General features: G+C 49.8%; 4 protein-coding genes across 4 annotated transcripts; 3 read left to right on the top strand and 1 right to left on the bottom strand.

Annotated features, from left to right (window-relative positions):
- The first annotated feature begins 763 nt into the window (after positions 1 to 763).
- TGME49_249330 (DNA repair protein rad10 subfamily protein) lies at positions 764 to 5,792 on the top strand. The gene is made up of 4 exons (XM_002367226.2): positions 764 to 1,767; positions 2,200 to 2,408; positions 3,677 to 3,838; positions 4,938 to 5,792. The coding sequence occupies exons 1-4, from the start codon at positions 1,232 to 1,234 to the stop codon at positions 5,258 to 5,260; spliced, it is 1,230 nt and encodes a 409-aa protein (XP_002367267.1). The 5' UTR covers positions 764 to 1,231; the 3' UTR covers positions 5,261 to 5,792.
- Positions 5,793 to 7,348: 1,556 nt separating this feature from the next.
- TGME49_249325 (hypothetical protein) lies at positions 7,349 to 7,846 on the top strand (the record flags this gene model as incomplete). Its single annotated transcript, XM_018780891.1, has 1 exon — positions 7,349 to 7,846. One exon carries the CDS (start codon positions 7,349 to 7,351, stop codon positions 7,844 to 7,846), a length of 498 nt encoding a protein of 165 aa, XP_018635029.1.
- Positions 7,847 to 8,042: 196 nt separating this feature from the next.
- Positions 8,043 to 14,157, top strand: TGME49_249320 (flavodoxin domain-containing protein; the record flags this gene model as incomplete). Its single annotated transcript, XM_002367225.1, has 8 exons — positions 8,043 to 8,682; positions 9,099 to 9,186; positions 9,694 to 9,798; positions 10,266 to 10,731; positions 11,078 to 11,548; positions 11,809 to 12,447; positions 12,763 to 13,245; positions 13,966 to 14,157. The coding sequence occupies 8 exons, from the start codon at positions 8,043 to 8,045 to the stop codon at positions 14,155 to 14,157; spliced, it is 3,084 nt and encodes a 1,027-aa protein (XP_002367266.1).
- A 145-nt stretch (positions 14,158 to 14,302) lies between these two features.
- Positions 14,303 to 19,229, bottom strand: TGME49_249310 (hypothetical protein). The gene is made up of 6 exons (XM_018780890.1): positions 18,268 to 19,229; positions 17,340 to 17,609; positions 16,528 to 16,608; positions 15,864 to 15,970; positions 15,364 to 15,454; positions 14,303 to 14,996 (listed from the first exon to the last, which is right to left on the bottom strand). The coding sequence occupies exons 1-6, from the start codon at positions 18,646 to 18,648 to the stop codon at positions 14,913 to 14,915; spliced, it is 1,014 nt and encodes a 337-aa protein (XP_018635028.1). The 5' UTR covers positions 18,649 to 19,229; the 3' UTR covers positions 14,303 to 14,912.
- Between the last annotated feature and the right edge of the window lie 332 nt (positions 19,230 to 19,561).

Genomic DNA, 19,561 nt, shown 5'->3' with positions numbered 1-19,561 from the left:
CATCTGAAGGTCTGTGGGTTCTGTTCGTTGACAACTCTTCCGTGTTTTTTGGACAGGCGGGGAGACGCGAAATGTTTGTTCGCGTTTCTCCTCGGGGCGCGCTTGACCAGCGGCTGTCCCTGACACCTGCCCGGAAGAGTGCTCTGTGCTTTCGAGATCTCAGGTGTATCTCCACCCTGGAGACTCCTAGTTGGGTTGCGGTTTTCTGTGTCGAGCGAGAATGAAGTGCGAAGCAAGGCATCTTGCGCGGAGAAGGCCATCGACATCGAGGAGGCCGGTTCAGAGACGATGCAGGGAAACACCGCATGTTCAGGCTCATTGTTTCACTCCAACCTTCGCTTTTGTGCCATTTTTGCCAGACTCGTTCCCTCTCCGAAACATGTAGAAAGAACTGCACCCAAGTGCACCCTCGAGCGTGTACTCCAAAAAGTCTCGGGAGGCGTCTCCTTTCCTTTTTCGCGGTCGGGTGAGCGTCTCGGGCATGGCAGAAGTTCTCGACGTCGCTCCTACTTTCTGTCTCAAGAGGGGGGACGAGATTGGTGAGAAGACTTTGAACACCCTGGGTCGTTTTTCCTTCCTTTCTCAGGGAACATTCCTTGATTCTCTGCGGGTTTCCTTGCAAGGAATGTGACGAGACAGGACCGCAATCGCTGCGGCGCCGCTAGCTGATCAGACACAGAGCGCATGCGCGAGGGATGCCAAGACACTGTCGGCCTTCTTTCGTTTCTCCTTTTCAGGTCGCGATCAAAGTCTTCTTTCACTTCTTTTCTTCTGCAGAGTTCGTCTTCACACTCTCACGTTCCCCTCGACGCATGCAGAGCGTGAGTCTGCTCGGTCTGCGGCGCGCGTCCGCTTTCTTCGGGTGTTCTCGAAAGTGTAATTGACCTTCTCGCTCTCACGCTCCTTCTTTTCCCCTCCTCTAGCTGCTGTGCACAGTTCACTTCTCTCTTCTTCACCTTTCGTCTCCTTTTCTCTGAGGGCTGTCGAGTCTTTCATTTGCGGCTCCCGCGGTCTTTGAGAACGTGGATTTCGAGGAACTCGGAAAGACTTAAGGAAAGGCGCTTCTCTTCCCCTCTTTGTCTCCTGAGATCCCCTCTGCTTTTTACCGTGTTTCTCTTCTTCACGTGCATGCGTCCTCGCCTCGCCTCCTGCTCTTTTGGAGACTCGCTGGAGTTTGCTGTTCTTCCGAAATGCATGCTCAAAAGGACGACGACGCGACGGAAGAGAAAAGATGCTGAAAATGGCGGAGACGCCCTCTGCAAGTCTGAAGAGAGCAGCGAGAGCAAGAGGCTCGACAGCGAGGGAGCAAGTAGCTCGGGTGTCTGAGTCGATGAACATACCCGAGAAACAGAACGAACCTCCCGCGGCCAGCACATGCGGAAAACGCGTTGCCACCAGAGAAGAAGAACTCAAAAGTCAGGCTGCACCTGAGCAGCAGCGCTCCGCCAAGCGCCCTTTTCCTTCTTTTACTCCTGCTTCTTGTTTGCCTTCCCCCATCTCCTCTACTCTCACTTCTTCTTCCTCTTCTACTCTCGCTTCTTCCTCTTCCTCTTCTCCCTCTTCTACTCTCGCTTCCTCCTCCTCTTCGACTCTCGCTTCCTCCTCCTCTTCGACTCTCGCTTCCTCCTCCTCTTCGACTCTCGCTTCTTCTTCCTCTTCTTCTTCAGGAGCGGAGGGGAGGGCAACCCTCCCGCCGCCTTTTACTCACGAGCGCGCTGGTTCTTTGCTGGTCATTTCTCTTCGTCAAAAAGGAAATCCGCTCTTAAAGTAAACGAGTTACATTCCTCCAGTGGAAATGAAAACAATGAAGTCTGTGCTTCTGTCCATGTATTTACGCCACACACACATACACTATATATATATACATACATCTGTTTTTTTTAAGTTCCTTTAGGTGACCTCAAAGGCAACGATGTGCAGATTTTCTAGCTAGGATTCCATCTGTGTGTGCATATGCATCTGGTTTTTTTGTGGACATGAGACTGAGGCGCACAGTTGCATGTATGCAGATGTGACGGAGATACATCGACGATGCGCTTGTTGGCGCTGCATCTTCTCTTCGTCCTGCTTTTTTGTCGCCGCCGTGTGTTGCCGCGCGGCTGTTCGTTCGTCTGCATGTGTACCGGCCTGGACTCCTCTCAGACGAACCCACTGCGTCTTCCCCTTTCTTCTCCTTTCGCGCTGTGCTGCGTTCTTCAGATTCATCACTGCCGTCCCCCACACCTTCGCCTACATTGCTCCGGACTTCCTAGTCGGTCCCTCTGCATGCGTTCTGTTTCTCTCGCTTCGCTACCACCAGCTGTTCCCGTCGTACCTCTCGAAGCGAATCGAGGACCTCGCCGACGGACGCTACACACACAAGTTTCTTCTTCTCCACGTCGACCTCGAGGTGCCGGACGCCGCTCTCGGTGAGAAAAAACGACACCCGCAAAGGAGGAAAACCAGGGACCTTCACGCTGACACACACGCTGCTTTCTCCCCCTTTCCTCGGTCGAAATGCGGCCGGAAAAGGAAGCGAAACCTGCAAAGAAGAAGGAAAAAGAGGACAGCTGGCTCACCGCAGATATCTCTCTCAATCAGTCGAACTCTGTCTCATCTCCAAATTCACATGACCTAAAAGTATCTTCAGCCCCGTGTCTCTCTAAATGCGGTTCCCTCTTTCTGCTCTTCTTCCAGGTTTTCATTCATCCGAAAGGCTCTCCGCCTCTTCTGCTTCCGTCTCTTTCTTCTTCCTTCACTATTCACTCTCTCTTCTCGTTTCTTCTCTTCTATCACTTCTCCCTCTTCTCTTTTCGTTCCTCTGGTTAGTTATTCTGTGGCCCATGTGGGACAGGAAATGCTGAATTAGCTAGATTTTTAGCTAAAGTTTTATTTGGTTCAGAAGCAGATTTAATTCGATTTGATATGAGTGAGGTTTTGGAAAAACATTCCCTTTCTAAATTAATTGGAGCACCTCCAGGATATGTAGGATATGGAAAAAGTTGATTATTACCTGAGGCTATTTGTAAGAAGCCTATTTAGCCATCAATTGTTTTGCTTCGTGTTTAGCTATCTTAGATAGAATGAAGAATAATCCCATTTGGTCTCCATCAACATTTTTCCATTAAACCAAAAATCGCTTGTAAGAAGAGGAATCCAGTTAAATATCGTAGACATTTAGCATCTGCCATTAACATGTGAGGATAAAAGGCAACTTTCAGCGCGGTATCAATACCTGCAGGATTGCTCGAACCCTGTAAATGTTTTTTGTAGAAGATATGTAAAACTATTAAAACACAACCTGTAAAAGGCAAGATAAAATGCAATACAAAGAATCGATTTACTGTCCCAAATAAAGATTTTCGTAATTTTTTTCCTCAAAGCTATTACATCAAAACTTGTATTAGTAGATGAATATATTAATTTTGTTAACGTTTTGTGAATTTCCTTTCCTGTCTCTTCTCTCTTCTCATTTCGTTTCCCTCGTCTCCCTCTTCTCCGTCGTCTCATGTCTTCCTCTTCGCTCTCTTCTCTTTTCTTCTCTCTTTTCTTCTCTCTTTTCTTCTCTCTTTTCTTCTCTCTTTTCTTCTCTCTTTTCCTGCGCTTCCTTCTTTCGTTCCCCCACACTCGCTCGGGATCCCTCGGCTGGGTGTTTCTGGAGTGTCTGCGTTCACCTCGCCGTTGTTTTCGTTTGCAGCGCAAGTCACTCTGCTGGCTTTTCACCACTGCTTCTCCTTGTTGCTCGGGACCTGCCTGCAAGAGTGCGCCGGCGTTCTCCAGCTTTTGAAGGCTTACGAAAAAAAACCTGCCGACACTCTTCTCGCGAAACTCGATGCCAAGCACTGCAACCGCGTCTTGGGTACGCAAGTCCTCAAAAATCGAAAGTATCTCGGCTCACGTGAGGGAGAGCAGGATGCGGTTGGACGCAATTTCGCGAAGACATGCTCCACATGTGATCTCGGAAAAAGCGTCAATCGAAAGTCCACCGTTGATAGCCTGACTTCGCCCAAAAATAGATCACCACACCAGTGGACGACATTTGTGTCCTTCTCGGATTTTCGAAGAAAAACGACTTCGAGCAAAACGCGTTTGGACGCGTTCTGCGCAAAAAAGCTGCACATGCACCCTCCAACCTAAATTGCATGCAGGGGCTGCGTTACCACTTGATATGTTTTTTGGGGACTCGTCGACTTCCCCTGGTTCTCGCGCATGCAGCTGAGGATAGCAGTTCTGCCCAGTGGGCGTCGGCGCCGACGACCTGTGCACACAAGCAAACCTGCAGTCGTGTGGAAAAACGAAACTGGATGTCCTGTCCACGAGTTGTCTCGACTCTGCACAGACACCTCAGACTCAAAATATGTAAATTCATTCATATATATATATATATATATGTACATATGTATATATATATATGTACATATGTATATATATATATATGTATATATGTATATACATATATATATATATATATATGTAATATGTAGATACATTTGCATCGCGGCTTCCTGTGAAGCTTTACACAGACGCATATTCAGGTGCATGTACGTGTCTGACTGCGTGTGTATGTACATGCGCTGATATATGCATATATATATATATATATATGTATATATATGTATATATATGTATATGTATGTCTTCGTTTCTACTTGCAGAAAGCAAGTGTTGAAATTTCTTCAGTCGTTGCATGTTGCCGTACGTCTCGCGAGTAACTATGTTGACTTCAAATTCTTGACGATTTTCTTTTCAAATTGCAGGAGGTGTGTGTTGTGAGGTGTAGGTTCACGTCTGGCTATCGGCTAGATTTACGTTGAATTGTTGATGAGTTTTTTGCCTTGTCTTGCGCGTCTTCTTCGCTCTCTCCTCTGCTCGCTTGTTTTGAGAGGTTTGGAGTCCTTCTGCTCTGTGTGGTTCGCACAGTTTTTCTTTCTTCGGTGGTTTGCGTGGTTCTTTCACAGAAACTCTGACGGCAATTTCTCCCTTGAATAAAACCGACGTCCTCACGCTCGCTAGCGCCTTCGGAAATGTGAAGAATATTCTTCTCGCGTCGCGACAAGCACTGGAGCGCTGCCCTGGAATCGGAGAGAAGAAGGCTCGAAGGATTTTGAAGGTCGTTCGTCAACCTTTCTTCTCCCCTCTCTCCTCCGCTTCTGCTTCAGCTCATTTCGCTACTTCTGCCTCTTCTTCTCCGCCTTCTTCCTCTGATTCTTCTCTCTCGTCTGCCCCGGCTCTGCCTCCTCCGCTGTCTTCTCCACTGTGCATTCGCGACGATGCCAGCTAGCGTGTCGGCAGGTGTTGTGCTTTTGCTGCATGCGTTCTCGCAGCTTCTTTGTGGGATTTGCTTTCTTTTCAAGACAACGACAGAAGCTTCGCTGCTCGTCAACAGCCAAGTGAAAACAATTCGACGCACCGTTCTCTCTCCACAACAGAATCCCTGGTCCAAAGGCACCCAAACTGCATGCAATTCTATGCAAATCCAACTTTCGTCCAGTTTTTTATTTCAGCTGTTTATATATATATATATATATATATATATACGCATACGGGTATATCGATGTAAGAAGACAGAGTTGCATACATGTATGTAAATAAATACATATCTATATGTATTTTTATGTTTATATGTAATTGTGTGTGCGTGCGTGTATGTTCCGAACACAGAAAAGGGTGGGAATGGTTTTGGAGCAGGTTCGATTCTCTTTTGAGGATTGGAGCAGGAACGCAGGTTTTTTACATGCAGCTACTCATTTATACACATGTGCACTTACAGATACACCAATACTTCACAGGCCAACATGTGCAAAAGTATCTGCAGAAATATATAAAGCAATATATATATATATATGTAATCATGTATATATGTATATATAAATATCGCATACTATGCATAATCATATATATATATATATATATATATGTCTATACAGCTTTCTACATCACAGTGGGAAGAATCGGGCGAGAGTCGACTGTGCTCGGTTTCTCGCTTCTTCCACTTTTTATAGGGAGACGGCAACAGCGAGAGATGCAGACTGTTGAAACACTTTGTGGAAGGATTCCTGAAGAAGCCTTCTCTCAGGATACTTGCAAGCACTGTAAAAGCGCATGCATGGGCGTGTAGCGGCGTTTGCTACGGGCGCCCGTGCGGTGTCTGTACACTGGGGGGCCCGCGACGCGGCTTCGCTGCACATCTCGTCGGTCGAAGGAATGCCAAGAGGATTTCTTGTTCAAGCGGAAGTTTCTTCTTTGCACTTTCCACTCTAGGTTTCCTTTCTTGGCCCTTTCTGTGGGGAACGACGTCGCAGGTCTCAACACATGCAAATAGGCAAGTCCCGTTTCGTTTTCTTTCGGAGACTGGAGATGCATCCAAGCTGCGATCCCCAGAGCTGTGAAGAACGCACTGCAGATGTTTCAGCGCCATTCTTAGAGTAGTCACCGATTCTGTGTGAACGCCTTCACGCCGCGTGGAAACCCTCCCAAATTATGCACATTTTCTTGCGTAACAGACAAGACTACGGCGTCTATAAACAGTAGAACTGCAGAAAACGCTTGTATCCATCGGGCACTCTTGAGACGAGCTCTTCCATCCTGTACTGGAGACAGAGGACAGACAGCCAGACTCTTAAAAAAATATTTCGCAGATCTTGCCTTTAAATTCGACACCTCGGATGTCCAAATGCTTTACTTGTGACATCTAAACTGTTCAAACGCTTTACTGTGCATCCCAGGTCCTGAATTGTGTTCAGTCCCCCGCTGCACAGACGCCTGGCATTTTTGCAGTGGCATTTGCCTTGCCTTCCTCCGGGAAATTCAGGAACGCTTGTGCTCGTTACGTGTGTCTCAAAATTCTTTGGATCCGTAGGGCGCCTCAAAGTCTTTCATTTCTTTTTTGTTCTCCACTTCTTCTTTCTCGTCCTCCTTCCACATTGTGCATGCAACGGCGGTCACCCTCGCCCGCCTCATCCCCGTGTCTCTCTCCACAGAGAGCACGCGTCTCCGTCTGTTTTCGATTTTTTCCTTGGCTTGTGCATGCGCATGCGCCCTGAGTCTCTGAAAAGATTCCTTCCTCAGGTTCACCTCCAACACGCGCCAAGCACAGTGCCAAATGTCGATTTTTGCGCATGCAGTTTTTTCCCTCACACTTTGCAGTGTGGACGGCGAGTGAACGATCGCCGGCAGGAGTTTCTCTCTTCGTTCCTCGTCTTCGTTCTGCTCGTTCGTTTCTCCAGGTGCCGCCAAGAGTCTCTCGCGCCGCGCTCTGTTGGTCGCCAGGGTTACGTACAGCTGCGCGCGAGCGCCTCCAACTCTCGTCTTTTTTTCCTCGACGATTTCTGCAGCGCACCGTTGTCTTGCTCGGACTGCTCTGCCCACCATGGGTCCTGAAGAAGGCTCTTCGCGAGTCGCGTCTTCCCCGCCATCTTTCTTCTCTTCTTCGCTTCTTTTTCCTGCTCTTCTCCCGCGGCCTTCGAAGGCGTCCGCGCCGACCTCTTCGTCTCCTCCGGCCCATCCGTTTGACGCCCTTCGTCCAGCGACTCGAGAAGATCTCTTTGCGTTTCTTTCTTCTCTCTCTCCAGCTGCAGACGAAAAACACGCTGTCCTCTCGTCTCTCGCTTCATTCGCCTCTTCGTGCTCGAGCTGTGCAAACCGCTGCAACCAACGCCTCGACGCGTATCGAAGCTTCCTCTCTTCCCTCGACTCTTCCTCTCCTGTCTCTCCGTCAACTTCTCCCAGGAGTCCTGAAGCGCCTCTAGAGGGCCGCAGGGCAGCGGCGATTGCGGAGGAAGTCGAGGAGCAAGTGGATGCGTGGCGACGGAGGTGTTTGACTGCATGCGCGCGGGAGCTCACTTCTCAACTTCCTTCGTCTCCCTGAGCTGATTCTCTCCGTTTCTCTTTTTTCTCCGTCTTTCTTCGCCTCTCCCTCTTCCAGGCGTTTGTGTCTCCAGTGATTTCTTCTGCTTCCTCTCTCTTCCTTGCCTCGCTCCCTTCCTGCCTCAACGCGTTGACGCTTGCGCACTGCCCGCTCCTTCCTTCTTCCTGCGTACACTCGGACTGCTGTCTTTGCAAAAATGGCTGCTCGACGAAGAGGCCGCCGCACAGGGAAGCGCGACTCCGCGCATGCCTCTGGAGTCGAAGCCGGGCAAGTCCCCGCGGAGGAAATGTTTCAAGATCAAAAAGAAGAAGAAAACGCGAACAAGCCAGGCGAGTCAAATCTCTTGCCTTCCCCTCGTGACACTTATGTTTCTCTCGTCTCTTCCGGCTCTCCGTCTCCTTCCTCTTCGTCTTCCCCTCCTCTGTTCTCGTCCTCGTCTCCTTCCTCTGCCTCTCTTCCAGCTCCTGCTCTTTCTTCTCCTTCTCCTCTCTCTTTTTTCTCTCCTTCCTCTTCTTCTGTTTCTTGCTCGGCTCCTCTCTACGTAGCATTTGCAAGCCAGACAGGCACTGCGGCAGAGGCGGCGCGCGACCTCGGACGAGAGCTCCTTCTTCTGTGGAAAGACAAGGCCGGACACAAGACGTCTTCGTCTTCTACTTCGTCTTCTTCTTTCCCTCCGCCTGCAGTCGTCAGAGTCGACGACCTGCTTCTTCTTCTCCCCGCGCTTCGCCGCTGCTCGGCCTCCACGGCGCCGTCCCCAGTGGAGGCGAATCCCCTGAGTTCCGCTGCATTTGTCCAGAGAGAAGAAGCCGTAGTGGTGTTCGTCGTCTCGACGACAGGTGACGCAGACTTCCACCGACACAAAAAAATCGAAAAACGTCGATGATTCGCACCCACACACGTGAAGACGTCCTTGTGTATCTACATCAGGGTGTAGGAAGGCATCTTGAGGCACCCTTACGTCTATAAATTTATACATGCATACACATATCAATAGACATGTATGGATATTTATATGTGTATATATATGTGTGTAACTGCATACAGTGTTACTTAAATTCATACAGCTGGCTACATGGATAGGTCGATACAGGGATATATGCCTGTCAGTGTTGCAATGGTGTCTATATTACGTATGCGTATGAGACTCTTCTCGGCTGCTTCAGGTGTGTTTCGGGGGTGTAGCGTCTGCGAGTGCAAGAGGAGCGCGACAGAAGTTCCCTTCTACCTTTTCTCGCTGTCCGTCTTTCTGCAGGCTACGGCGAAATGCCAGAGAATGCGCAGAAATTCTGGCGGCTTTTGCTGAAGGCGTCGCTCCCGTCTGACTTCCTCTCCAGTCTAAAGTGAGAAGCAACAGCGCCGAACCACGCACTCACAAATACTTCAACTCATACGTCCAAATATATATATATATATATATATAGATAGATAGATATGTATATATATGTGTATATATATTGCATCGATCAGACAGAAACAACAAAAGTACCTCTTTCTCTCTCTCTCTCTCTATATATATATAGATATATATATATATATATATATTCGTGTAGATGTATATATATATATATATATAAAGCATAAACAACACTGCAACTGGACAACTATCTGTCTATACACGTAGATATGTGAAACACACATGGCAACATTTGTTTGAATACATCTTTGTACGAATGTAGATCAACAACCATATAGGACAGTTTATCCGTCGAGAGATCGCTGCATGTGTCTGCGTAGGTTCTTCTCTGCGTGGTCGCGCTGGGGAAGGGAAGTTCGGGGAGAGGGGACGATGCTTTTTGCGTTCGGTTGCACCGCGTCGATTGAGACAGTTTCTTTAACTCTTTTTCCAGGTTTGCCGTCTTCGGCCTGGGCGACCGTCTGTACAAACAGTTCAACTTTGCAGCTCGCAAGCTGCAGATGCGTCTGAAGCAACTGGGTGCTCAGGAAGTGTACAGGTTCGTTCTGTTTCAAGGGTGGCTTTCGAGCTAGCTTTCAGCGGGGTGTATGGACACCCCCGGCTTCCGCCGATCTAATCCTACTGGCGTATTTACCTACACACGTCCAGCGGGCACGCACTTGTTTATGCAACTCCTGTGTTAGTGTGTTTTTATATATATTTATATATATTTATATATATTTATATATATTTATATAAATATATGTATATATATATAAGTGTATATGCGTGTCTGAATGCCTACACACGCCACGTGTGTTTTACGAAGATGTTCCGTTACCTAATACATTTATGCATATACTTATATACACAGACATAGATGTGGATATATAAACTTTTATATATATATATATATATATATATATATAAATGCAGATAACGAGCCGATGTTCATGCATTGATGTGTGAGAGAGAGTGGTTTCGCAGGGAAAAGCGATTCTTTTCTGTTTTTCGTGGTGCGTCCAGAATTGGTTTAGGAGATGACCAACACGACTTCGGGTACGAGGGCGAATTCGATCCCTGGTTATCGGGTCTTCTCCCTTCCCTTGTCTCTCTCTACTCCCCGTCTTCCTCTCTCTCCGTTTCTTCTTCCTCTTCCTTTTCTTCTCTCTCTGAAGCCAAGCAGCTCCCGCCGTCTCTCTACAGTGTCCGCGTGCTTCCCGACAAAGACGAAACGGACGAGAACAGAGACGTGAGAGAGGAGAAGCAAGAAGAAAACATGACGAAGAGAGAAGAAGAGAGACAGAAAAGAGAAGAAGAGAGAGAAGGCGTTCTTCTTGCATCTCCGCTGATGAAAGAAATCTACGAAAAAGGCATTTGTGAGGAACGCGGAGAACATGGCCCGCAGCGTGGCTCAGACATCTTCGGCCGTGTCGTTTCCAACAAACGACTGACGCCAGTTTCGCACTTCCAGAAAATCCATCTTCTTCAGGTAACCCCATTTTTTGTTTTGCAAAAACCTGCATTTTCCCCCCAGTTCCCTCCCCACTTCTCGCTAAAGCGGTCCGTCTCTCGCCTGGTCTCCATTTTCCTTCTCTCTTCCCCAGTCTCGTCTCCCCGTTTCTGTCTCCCTTTTTTGTGTACATCATCGTGCACCTCATCTGCTTCTCTGTTATGGACTTCTTGCTCGTCATTCGTCTTCGTCAAATTCTCTCTCCCGTTCGTTCCCTGCTTTTTCTCCTTTCTTCTTCTCTTTCTCTCTCCCCTTCTTCGTTCTCTCTCTTCTCTTCCTGTCGCTTCCCTGGACTGTCTCACGATTTCTTTCTTTTCCTGTGCAGCTCGCGGTCCCGCGTCGCAGCATGCGTGCGGCGCTTGCCTTGTCTCGTGGGCAAGCCTTGCAAGAGAAAGAAGAGAGCGCGTCGGACGATGAGGTTGAAGAGACGCTCTTTACTCCCGGCAGCGTTTGCTCGATTTCTCCGCTTCTACCGCCACGCCTCACGCTCGCGTTCCTGGATGCCCTGAATCTCCCCGTGCATGCGCGCTTGCAGCTCCGCCGCGGCGACGCGCCTGCCGTCCTCACGGGAGAAGAACATCGTGAAGAGACGGGGGAAAACACAGCAGAAGAAGCGCAGGAAAATCAGAAAAGACACGAACAACAGACAGACGTGGTTGTCAAGGCCCTGGACCTCTTCACGCAGGTCGTGGACGTGTCTGGAAGGCCGTCTCGGTTTCTCCTCAAACTCCTCGCGACCTGGATTCCCCACCCTCTCTTGAAGGAAAAACTGCTCTTCCTTTCGTCCCGATCTCTTGTAAGGACCCAGAAAAGAGCAGAAGAGAACAAAGGAGATGAGAAATAGAAACGCGGAGGAGAGCAGAAGAGAAGAAAGAAGAAAAAGAGCGAAGCAGAAGAGAGGAACGAGCCGGAGGGAAGAGGGATGTGCGAATGCGTTCCTTGAGGCCGGTCGGTCGGGAACTCGAGGCGGGGAGCGAAACTTTCTCGGAGGTTCGGGAACGAGAGGTTTCGGAGAAAAAAAATTCTGATGTCTCTCTTGTGTTTTCTGGTTTTCAGGAAGCGAAAGATGAATTCTGTGCCTACTGCCGAGACGAACGACGCACAATCGCCGAAGTCTGCTGGGACTTCTGCTGCAACGCCGACAGAAGCTCTCCTGAGAATGGTTCAGATTCCTCCTCTTCTTCTGCCTCCTCTTCTTCCTCCTCTTCCTCTGCATCTGGTTCTTCCGCTTCATCTTCTTTGTCTTCACCGCCGCTGTCAGACATTGTCAGTGCTTTGCCGTTGATTCAGCGCCGGAAATACTCGATCGCAAATTGTGTGTTCCTTCCGCGTTCAGAGGAGTCCAAGCGACGTCGAGGAGAGACGGAGAGAGAGAAGAGACAGAACGAAACAAGAGAGACAGAGAACTTAGTGTCTTGTGCGGGAGACGCGAGTCGAGCACAGAACGCGAAAGGCGTTCGCTGGCTTATGGCCTCGCCGTTCCTGCTGCGCATGCATGCGCCGGGTCTCTTCCTGTGGCTGAGCGCCGAGAGCCGCGCGCGGTTTATGGACACCCTGGTCTCGGCGGAGGAAAGCCGAGAGGAAAGCTCGCAGGACGACGTGGTGGTGGACATTTGCTTCTCCGTCGTCGAGTCGGAGACTGTCTCTCTGCGCCGATGCCTCGGCATTTGCTCCTCTTTTCTCGCCGAGTTGCCAGTACGTGAAGCGCGACTGAAAGGAGAGACGTCAGAGACAAGGAGGCCGGTAGAACTCAGACGCACGGCGAACGAAAATCCAGAGCAAAGAGCAAATGAAGAGGACGAGAAGAAGAAGAGAGAAGGAAGAGGAGAGAGAAAGAGAACGATGAGACAGAAAGGAGGACAGAGAATGACAGAAAGAGAGAGGACAAAGACAACGAAGGACAACACACGGAAGACAGACGGCGGAAACAAGAGAGGAATGGAAGCAAAAACTGTCAGGTGTTCGTTGCGTATGCGGCGTTGACTCTGTGTTCCCCCTGTGCATGCGCAGGTCGGCTCGTTGTTGCCGTTTTCAATTGAGGCGTCGAAGTTGCCAGCGAGTTTCTTCGATTTGAAAACGCGCTTGATTCTCATTTCTCCAGGGACTGGCGTCGCGCCGGTTCGCTCGCTTATTCAGCAGCGCCACGCAGCCTGGCTGTCTGAATCGGCGGGGAAAAGAGTCGACGCGAACACGAGAGCGGCCGTCTCGAGTTTCTCCGGTGAAAAGGCAGGCCGCAGGAAAGACGGAGACGCCACACACAGCGAAAGGGACTTGTTGTTCCTCGGCTTCCGGCATGAACGCGCAGACTTCCTTTTCGCAGAAGAGTGGAAGACCTTCTTGCCCTGGCTCGACGTCCGGGTGGCTTTCTCGCGAGATGGGGTGTACAGACACCTCGGCGCAGAGCCAGAAGGTGCAGCGGGCTCGACGGCTCGGCGCATCAGAGACAAAACGAAGATCTATGTGCAGGATCTTCTGGAAGAAGCTCGTGACCAGGTAGGGACGTCGAACGCGCCTTTACACAGCGGGAGGCGCGTCTCTCTTTCAGATTTTCTATGCAAACAGAGAGACCTTACCTTCTGGTCTTCTGTATCCCTTAACAGGTGCAACAAGTGGACTTGGGAGGATGTGCAGGTGTGGGGAGTAATGTACCGACCTACCGCCCTACAGGCACTGAAGACTTGCCACACACTTCGATCTTCTCTTTGATTTTTCCAGCAGTCTTCGCAGTGTCTTCGCTCTTCCTGGCTTCGCAGTGTCTTCGCTCCCTCCTTGTTCCTTCTTGATGCGCGTCGCCGTCGGGGTTCCTCCGTATTTCTTTTGTTTTCTGAGGTGGACGTTTCACAGTTTCGCTGCGCAGAGGGTCGAGAGGACTCCGGACCACGTTGGCAACGTGATTGCTGAGATTCATGTCCGCGGAAGGCCATGGCGGTAGAGCACTGCCGCGCAAGTTTACTCTCACAGCTCAAGCAGACTGGACTTTCTCTCGCTGCCCTTTGCGCTTCTGAAACTGTCGCAGCGTTTTTCCTCCGGCCGTTTGTCTCTGGGGCGCTCTCTGCACATTCTTCGCCCAAAAAAGATCAACCGGCCCGATTACAGTCGCGTTTCCTCGTTTCGTTGGCCGAAAAGGCTTCAAGAGAGCAGTTATACCGCAGCTGAAGATGCGCGCGAGTTCTGGATTCCTCTCCCGTGACTCTTTTCTCCTGTTTTTTTTAGGTCGCTTCACTGCTAATCGAGTCGGACGCTGCCGTGCTGATCTGTGGTCGAGCGCATCCTATGCCAAGCCAGGTGGAGGAAACCCTCGTCGAAATTCTTGAGACTTCGAGAGGCTTCTCCACAGACGCTGCCCGGCGTTTTCTTGCCGACAAAAAACGCAGAAAAAGATACGTCTGTGATACTTGGGGATAGTCAAACCTGCTTCGACACGCAATTCGCCACAACAGTCAGAGACGTATATTTACACATATAAACATATATATATATATATATATTATTTATCGATCTATACGGGAATCTGAATATGTATATATATATATATATATATATATATATGTGCATAGGCGGCTGTTCCAGTGATGGGTCAAGACGCTTGATTTTTCGTCACCGACAGTTGGTTCTGTCTGTGTTGTTCGTTCCGACGCGAGCTCCTTCAGTGTATAGGCGCGTGTGTTTCGGCGTCTGCCTGTCCACGAGCACTTCGATCTATTTTTTACTCCTGCGTAGTTCTGTTCTTTTGCGCGTGATGAAGTGTCTGGGCATGTCCATTCTGCATGTGGAAACATATATAAATAAATGTGTGTACATGCATACGTGGATATGTGGATATGTGTGTGTACGTGTAATGTGTGCGTGTGAAGGCGTATCTCTCGACTGTGAAGACTCGTTCTTTTCACGAATTTGAATCAACGAAAGCTGAGAAAGCGCCGAAAAACCTGTTGTCATTTCAAGCGCACTGGGACCTGAATGAGACGGTCCGATTAGGAAGAAGCTGGCAAGCTGCGGGGACGCTTGCCCTGCGTTGGAAGGCCGCAAAGAAGAAGAGAAAAGCGAATTTTTTCTGGAGACCAAAGCGAGAGCTGTTTTTCGCGAGAGAGGAGACAGAGGCAGGTGCAAGCAGTGAGACAGTTGATTTCAGAGAGGAGAAAAAGTCGCTTTTTTTAGTTTCACTCAGAAAGTCCCGCGAGCCCGACATCTTCGTCGCTGATGTTGACGCCCGCATTCCGCAGCTCTTCTCTGTCCTTCTCCAACTGAAAACAGGAAAAGCACAGCAACGAACATGTTTTCTGCACAAAATAAAAAACTAGACGTCTATACACACATAGTGTAGCAGTATCCAAATAGATGTATGTCTGTGCATACATCGTAAGATCTACGTCTCTCTTTACGTATATATATATATATATATATATATATGTTTCGCCCCATACATTAATTCATGTATACCAACAGACGTATATGTCTATATATATATATATATATGCATATATGTATATAAATATTTGTATACAATGGCAAAGGAGACTGCGCGGCCTGCCTGTGTGGGTTGTTGCATGCGCGATTTCTGTTTTTATGTCGATTTTAATTTTGAGGGCGTGGTATTGTGTGTGTGGCTACCAGTTCCTCGTATCCTGTGAGGAGGGACAGGTTGGACGGGCTGAGGGTCGGATCGTAGAGGTGGTCGTCCATGTCTGTCAAACTCATGTATCTGTCAAGGCGAAGCAGAGAAAGAAAAGAAAGGAAACCGGAACAAGACGAGAATGAAAAGCGACGGAAAGAGGCGAAAAACGAAAAACAACGCAAGAACGCACAAGACGAGAATGAAAAGCGACGGAAAGAGGCGAAAAACGAAAAACAACGCAAGAACGCGCGCAGAGGAAGCCGGCGCAGACTGCCAAGGAGAAGCGAAGCTCCCGAAGAGCGAGAAAGGAAGAGAAAGGCAAGAGAAAGATACTGACCTTTCCCTTCTCTCATAGCTCTCTTGGACGTTCCCCTCGCCTTTAAAAAGACATGCTGGACATGCAAACGACTCTGTCGAAAGGCGTTTGACGCATGCACACAGCGTCTCTCATCAGGTATGGTTCTTGAGTGGAGAGAGGACGAGAAAAAGGACTTACGTTGCATCTCGAATGACGCTTTGAGCGACGTAGTTCGCAGCGTCTGTCAGCATCACTTGCTCGGCCTCTTTGAGGAGCTGCCACCTCTCGCTCTGCATGCGATACACCTAGACGATTCAAAAAAACGCACACGAGGCAAACGTCAACTCTTTCATCTGCGGTTCCACATCAGAGGTCTCTGCCTCGAATCATCGGATGTGCCTCAGACTTCTGTAGATGTTTCTCTCCATCCGAGTTCTCTTGTTGAAAATCACTTCAACTCAATTGCTGTTCGCCTAGGCTGCAGACGCGAACGCAGGGGAACGCGCGATTCCACTGCTCCACCGCTCCCTTTTTTTCTCAGCATTTACAACTTCTTGACAAGTGCATGTGGCTGTTCCCCGTCTCAAAAAGCAAATGATCTTCGACAGAGGAGAAAGCCGTAAATGACAGGAGAGGAAGACGGCGTCGAGACACAAGGCGAGCTTCTGCGCAGTCAGGTCACTACGACGTTGCAGCAGTGCGGCCTCTGTCGAAGATGAGCGCGTCACCCTTGTCCCTTGCAGAAATGAAAACCAATGCAGCTGCACCACGGAACTCTCGAGGTAGAACAGTGAGGAAGCGAGTCCTGTTGCCTCTTTCAGTTTCTGTTGCATGCACTCTGGCGACCCGATCGCGTGCTCACACAGGCTGCATGCGCCGCTGTTCCTCTCGCCTCCACCGCTTCTGTCTTTGGACTGCCGGCCGTCAGGCGTCGCATGTGAAGCTGCGAAAGTCACAGGAAGCCGACGCGTGCAGGAAAAGCGCATGTGCGAAGAAGAGAAAAAAACGGACTTTAACGCGCTCTGCACCTTGGCCGGACACTCTCCGAACCTCGGCATATGCCGGTGGGAGAGACTGCAGTGGCGAGAAGAGCCAGAGCTCGCTAGCAAATTCAAGTGAAGTGAGTCGAAAGACACAACACACACAAGCTACCGAATTCATTCCACGCCACCAAACTCAAGCATAAGCATATGTACTGTCTATATATGTCCATATATATAAATATATATATATATATACATGTATGTATGTATGTCTAGATATATAAATGCATGTGGACAGGCATGAGAGATTGAGAAACGTCCACATGCAGACGCACACTAACGGCCTGTTGTGTCGCGCTAAACACATCGCCAGGACACCGAACAATCGGTCAGCTAGCATACATATAAGAAAGCTGATGTGCATATGCACGCAAACAAAGTCCACAGACGGCATTGCACGCCTACACCAGCATGCATTTATATATACATATATATACATATATATACATGTACATACATATATATATGCTAAAGAGAGAGAGAGCATCGACGCACGCGCAAGCATACCGGCACTGGAAACCAACAAGGATAAAGTCTCCATGTGTCCAAAGAGAGATGAGAGCATCAGGTTTTTCTCTCTCTTTTTGGGATATTCTTCGCTCGCATTCTGCAACTTTCTCTGTCACCTCACCATGCACAGAATGGCCTGGGGATACTTTGCATGGACAGCTGTCGCCGCCATCGCAGCCACAGTGGAAGGCTGGGGAACAGCGTCGACGGCAGGCGTCACGAGGTTGCAGTGGTAGTAGCCAATGATTTGCAGAGCTCCTTCACTGTGTTCTCGTTCGGCCTTGCCCTCTCGTCGCGTTCTCCCCTTTTCCGCTCCTGCGAGTCGCCGCCGGTCCTCGCCGTCTGCCTTGGGCGCACACTCACGAGTGCTCTCGTCGCACAGCTCCTCAACCTGCCGTCAGCAGCGACAACAGAGAGGTCAGAGAGGAGGTAACGAAAATCGAAGGGCAGAGTCGCATGGGTGTGAGAAGGCAGCAGGAGCGGCGTGTACGCAGCGGCAACGAGAGGTTTCAGAGAAGTGGAGAGGATTCTCAGGACAGAGAGCGCGCCTGAACAGAGATGCAGGGGAAGCGAGGCGAGGGAAAGAAACGGCCGCCGGGTGGGGCGTCGTGAACGGTATTTCAACGTCTGAGACGTCGGACGCAGAGACAGAGATAGTGGAAGGAAGTGGAGAGGCGCGGTAGGGAAGAGTGGAGAAAACAACGGGGAGAGAGGCCGCGACGGAGGACGCATTCGGTTCGAGGCCTGGCGCATGTGCGACTCAAGTGTTCTTAAGCAACGAGAGACTTGGGTCGTAGGAAGACGAGAGAGGGATATCGACGGGCGAAAGGAGAGAAAAAAAGCGCAACTGGTCGTGGACGCTTCGATGGCCTTACGAGAGCAAAACCAGAGCGTCATAGCCTCAGTGATTCCGGTAGAACCATCGAAACCCAGTTCACGAGAAGGCCTCGGTTCGACCTTCTGGACCACCGCATCTCGAAGCGCGGAGGCTCTCGTTTGCAAAAATCGAGAAACGCTTCCTGCCAACTGGAAACGGAGACTGGACTCACCAGCTCGAAGGCACAGGTCATCATCGGTGGCAGAATGAACGAGTGGAAGAGAGGAACGGCGTCGACGCACAGAAGGGTGTGAGGCTGTTGAATATCCGCTTTGTCTCGTTCCCTTTCGCCTGCGTTCGCAGGAAGCAGTCGACCGAGGAGCACGCCGTTCACTGCGTCTTGCGTGTGCTTAGCCGCATGCATGACCATCTTTGAATACGCCGTCGCAGTGAAGGCGACGGCAGGTGGCGAGGAGCTCGAGACGCCACATGCAGAGGAACGAGCGACAGAAACAGGCTTCGGTGCGCGCCCCCCTTCGTCAGAAGGCAAACCGGCAGACGGAGAGGAGGAAGAAGAGGAAAGAGAAGCGGAAGAAGACTCGCAGGGCGCCATTGTGTGGCGGCAGGGGGTTAGCGGCTGGAGCGCGTGGAAACACGCTGGCGGGCGAAAGTCGGAAAAATCACGCGGCGGAGGGAAACGGGGAAGAACACCTGGTGGGTAATACCGGAATAGGCGGAAATGGAGGAAGAACAAGAGAGTGTACAGTGTGAAAGCACGTTTCCTTCTGTCCTCGAAAGCAAAAAAAGTGCTTTAAACAAGTGGAAAACGCCCCTGTCGGTGTTCCAGGTCGCTGCTCAGCCAGGCTGTACATACGCCTCACGAAGAGGAGGTACGGAAGTTGTTTGCCCGCAGAAGGACCCAGCTTGCCCACTGGGAAAGGCCGTTCTACTTTCAAAAAGGCAGAGACGGAAAGGCGAAAGTGTGGGAGACAGGAAACTGGAAGCAGAAAGGAGGAGAAAAGCAAGACGGGGTCGTACGGCGTAACTAGCTCGGAGGCTCTAAACAAGGGTGGTCTCAAAATGTCGGTAACACGTCGTGCCATCAGGTGGATCCACCTCTGTTTTGACAGAGGATAAAAGAGACATTAAAACACCACATTCGACGGAAGACAAGTGAAAAAACATCAAGTTGTTGCAAGACAACAAATCGAGGAGACGTGAGAGACGTTCGTCTGGTGGTTGCATGCGGTTGAATTCCGTTGTATTTGTGCATGTGCAGGAAGGCACATCGTCTAACCCTCTCTCGAAATGCCAAGGACAAAAGAGAGAGTCATCCAAATTCAGCATGTATTCTGTTTGAAGACACACAAGCAGTTTCGAGGTGTTTCACTGGAGTGCAGCACTTTTCCAGAGAAAACAACTCGGGTGTGTGCGCGAATCTGAGAAGAGTTTGAATTTTTGCCGCAGAGGTGCATGTTACTTCAAAAATGTCACGTCATGCATTTTCTGTGGCGACCAGCGGTGCG

Source organism: Toxoplasma gondii, chromosome XII, assembly GCF_000006565.2.
Source record: "Toxoplasma gondii ME49 chromosome XII, whole genome shotgun sequence".
Taxonomy (NCBI): domain Eukaryota; phylum Apicomplexa; class Conoidasida; order Eucoccidiorida; family Sarcocystidae; genus Toxoplasma; species Toxoplasma gondii.
The sequence above is the reverse complement of the archived record's forward strand: the minus strand, read 5'-3'. Positions and strand labels throughout refer to the sequence as shown.

Coding starts and splice junctions, on each gene's coding strand:
- TGME49_249310 (XM_018780890.1), bottom strand. CDS start 18,648: ATGGCGCCCTGCGAGTCTTCTTCCGCTTCTCTTTCCTCTTCTTCCTCC. Junction 16,609..17,339: donor CCCAGGCCATTCTGTGCATG/GTGAGGTGACAG, acceptor TGACTTTCGCAG/CTTCACATGCGACGCCTGAC. Junction 15,971..16,527: donor CAGCGGCGCATGCAGCCTGT/GTGAGCACGCGA, acceptor TGAATCGTCTAG/GTGTATCGCATGCAGAGCGA.
- TGME49_249330 (XM_002367226.2), top strand. CDS start 1,232: ATGCTGAAAATGGCGGAGACGCCCTCTGCAAGTCTGAAGAGAGCAGCG. Junction 1,768..2,199: donor AAAGGAAATCCGCTCTTAAA/GTAAACGAGTTA, acceptor TGCGTTCTTCAG/ATTCATCACTGCCGTCCCCC. Junction 2,409..3,676: donor GGTGCCGGACGCCGCTCTCG/GTGAGAAAAAAC, acceptor TTTCGTTTGCAG/CGCAAGTCACTCTGCTGGCT.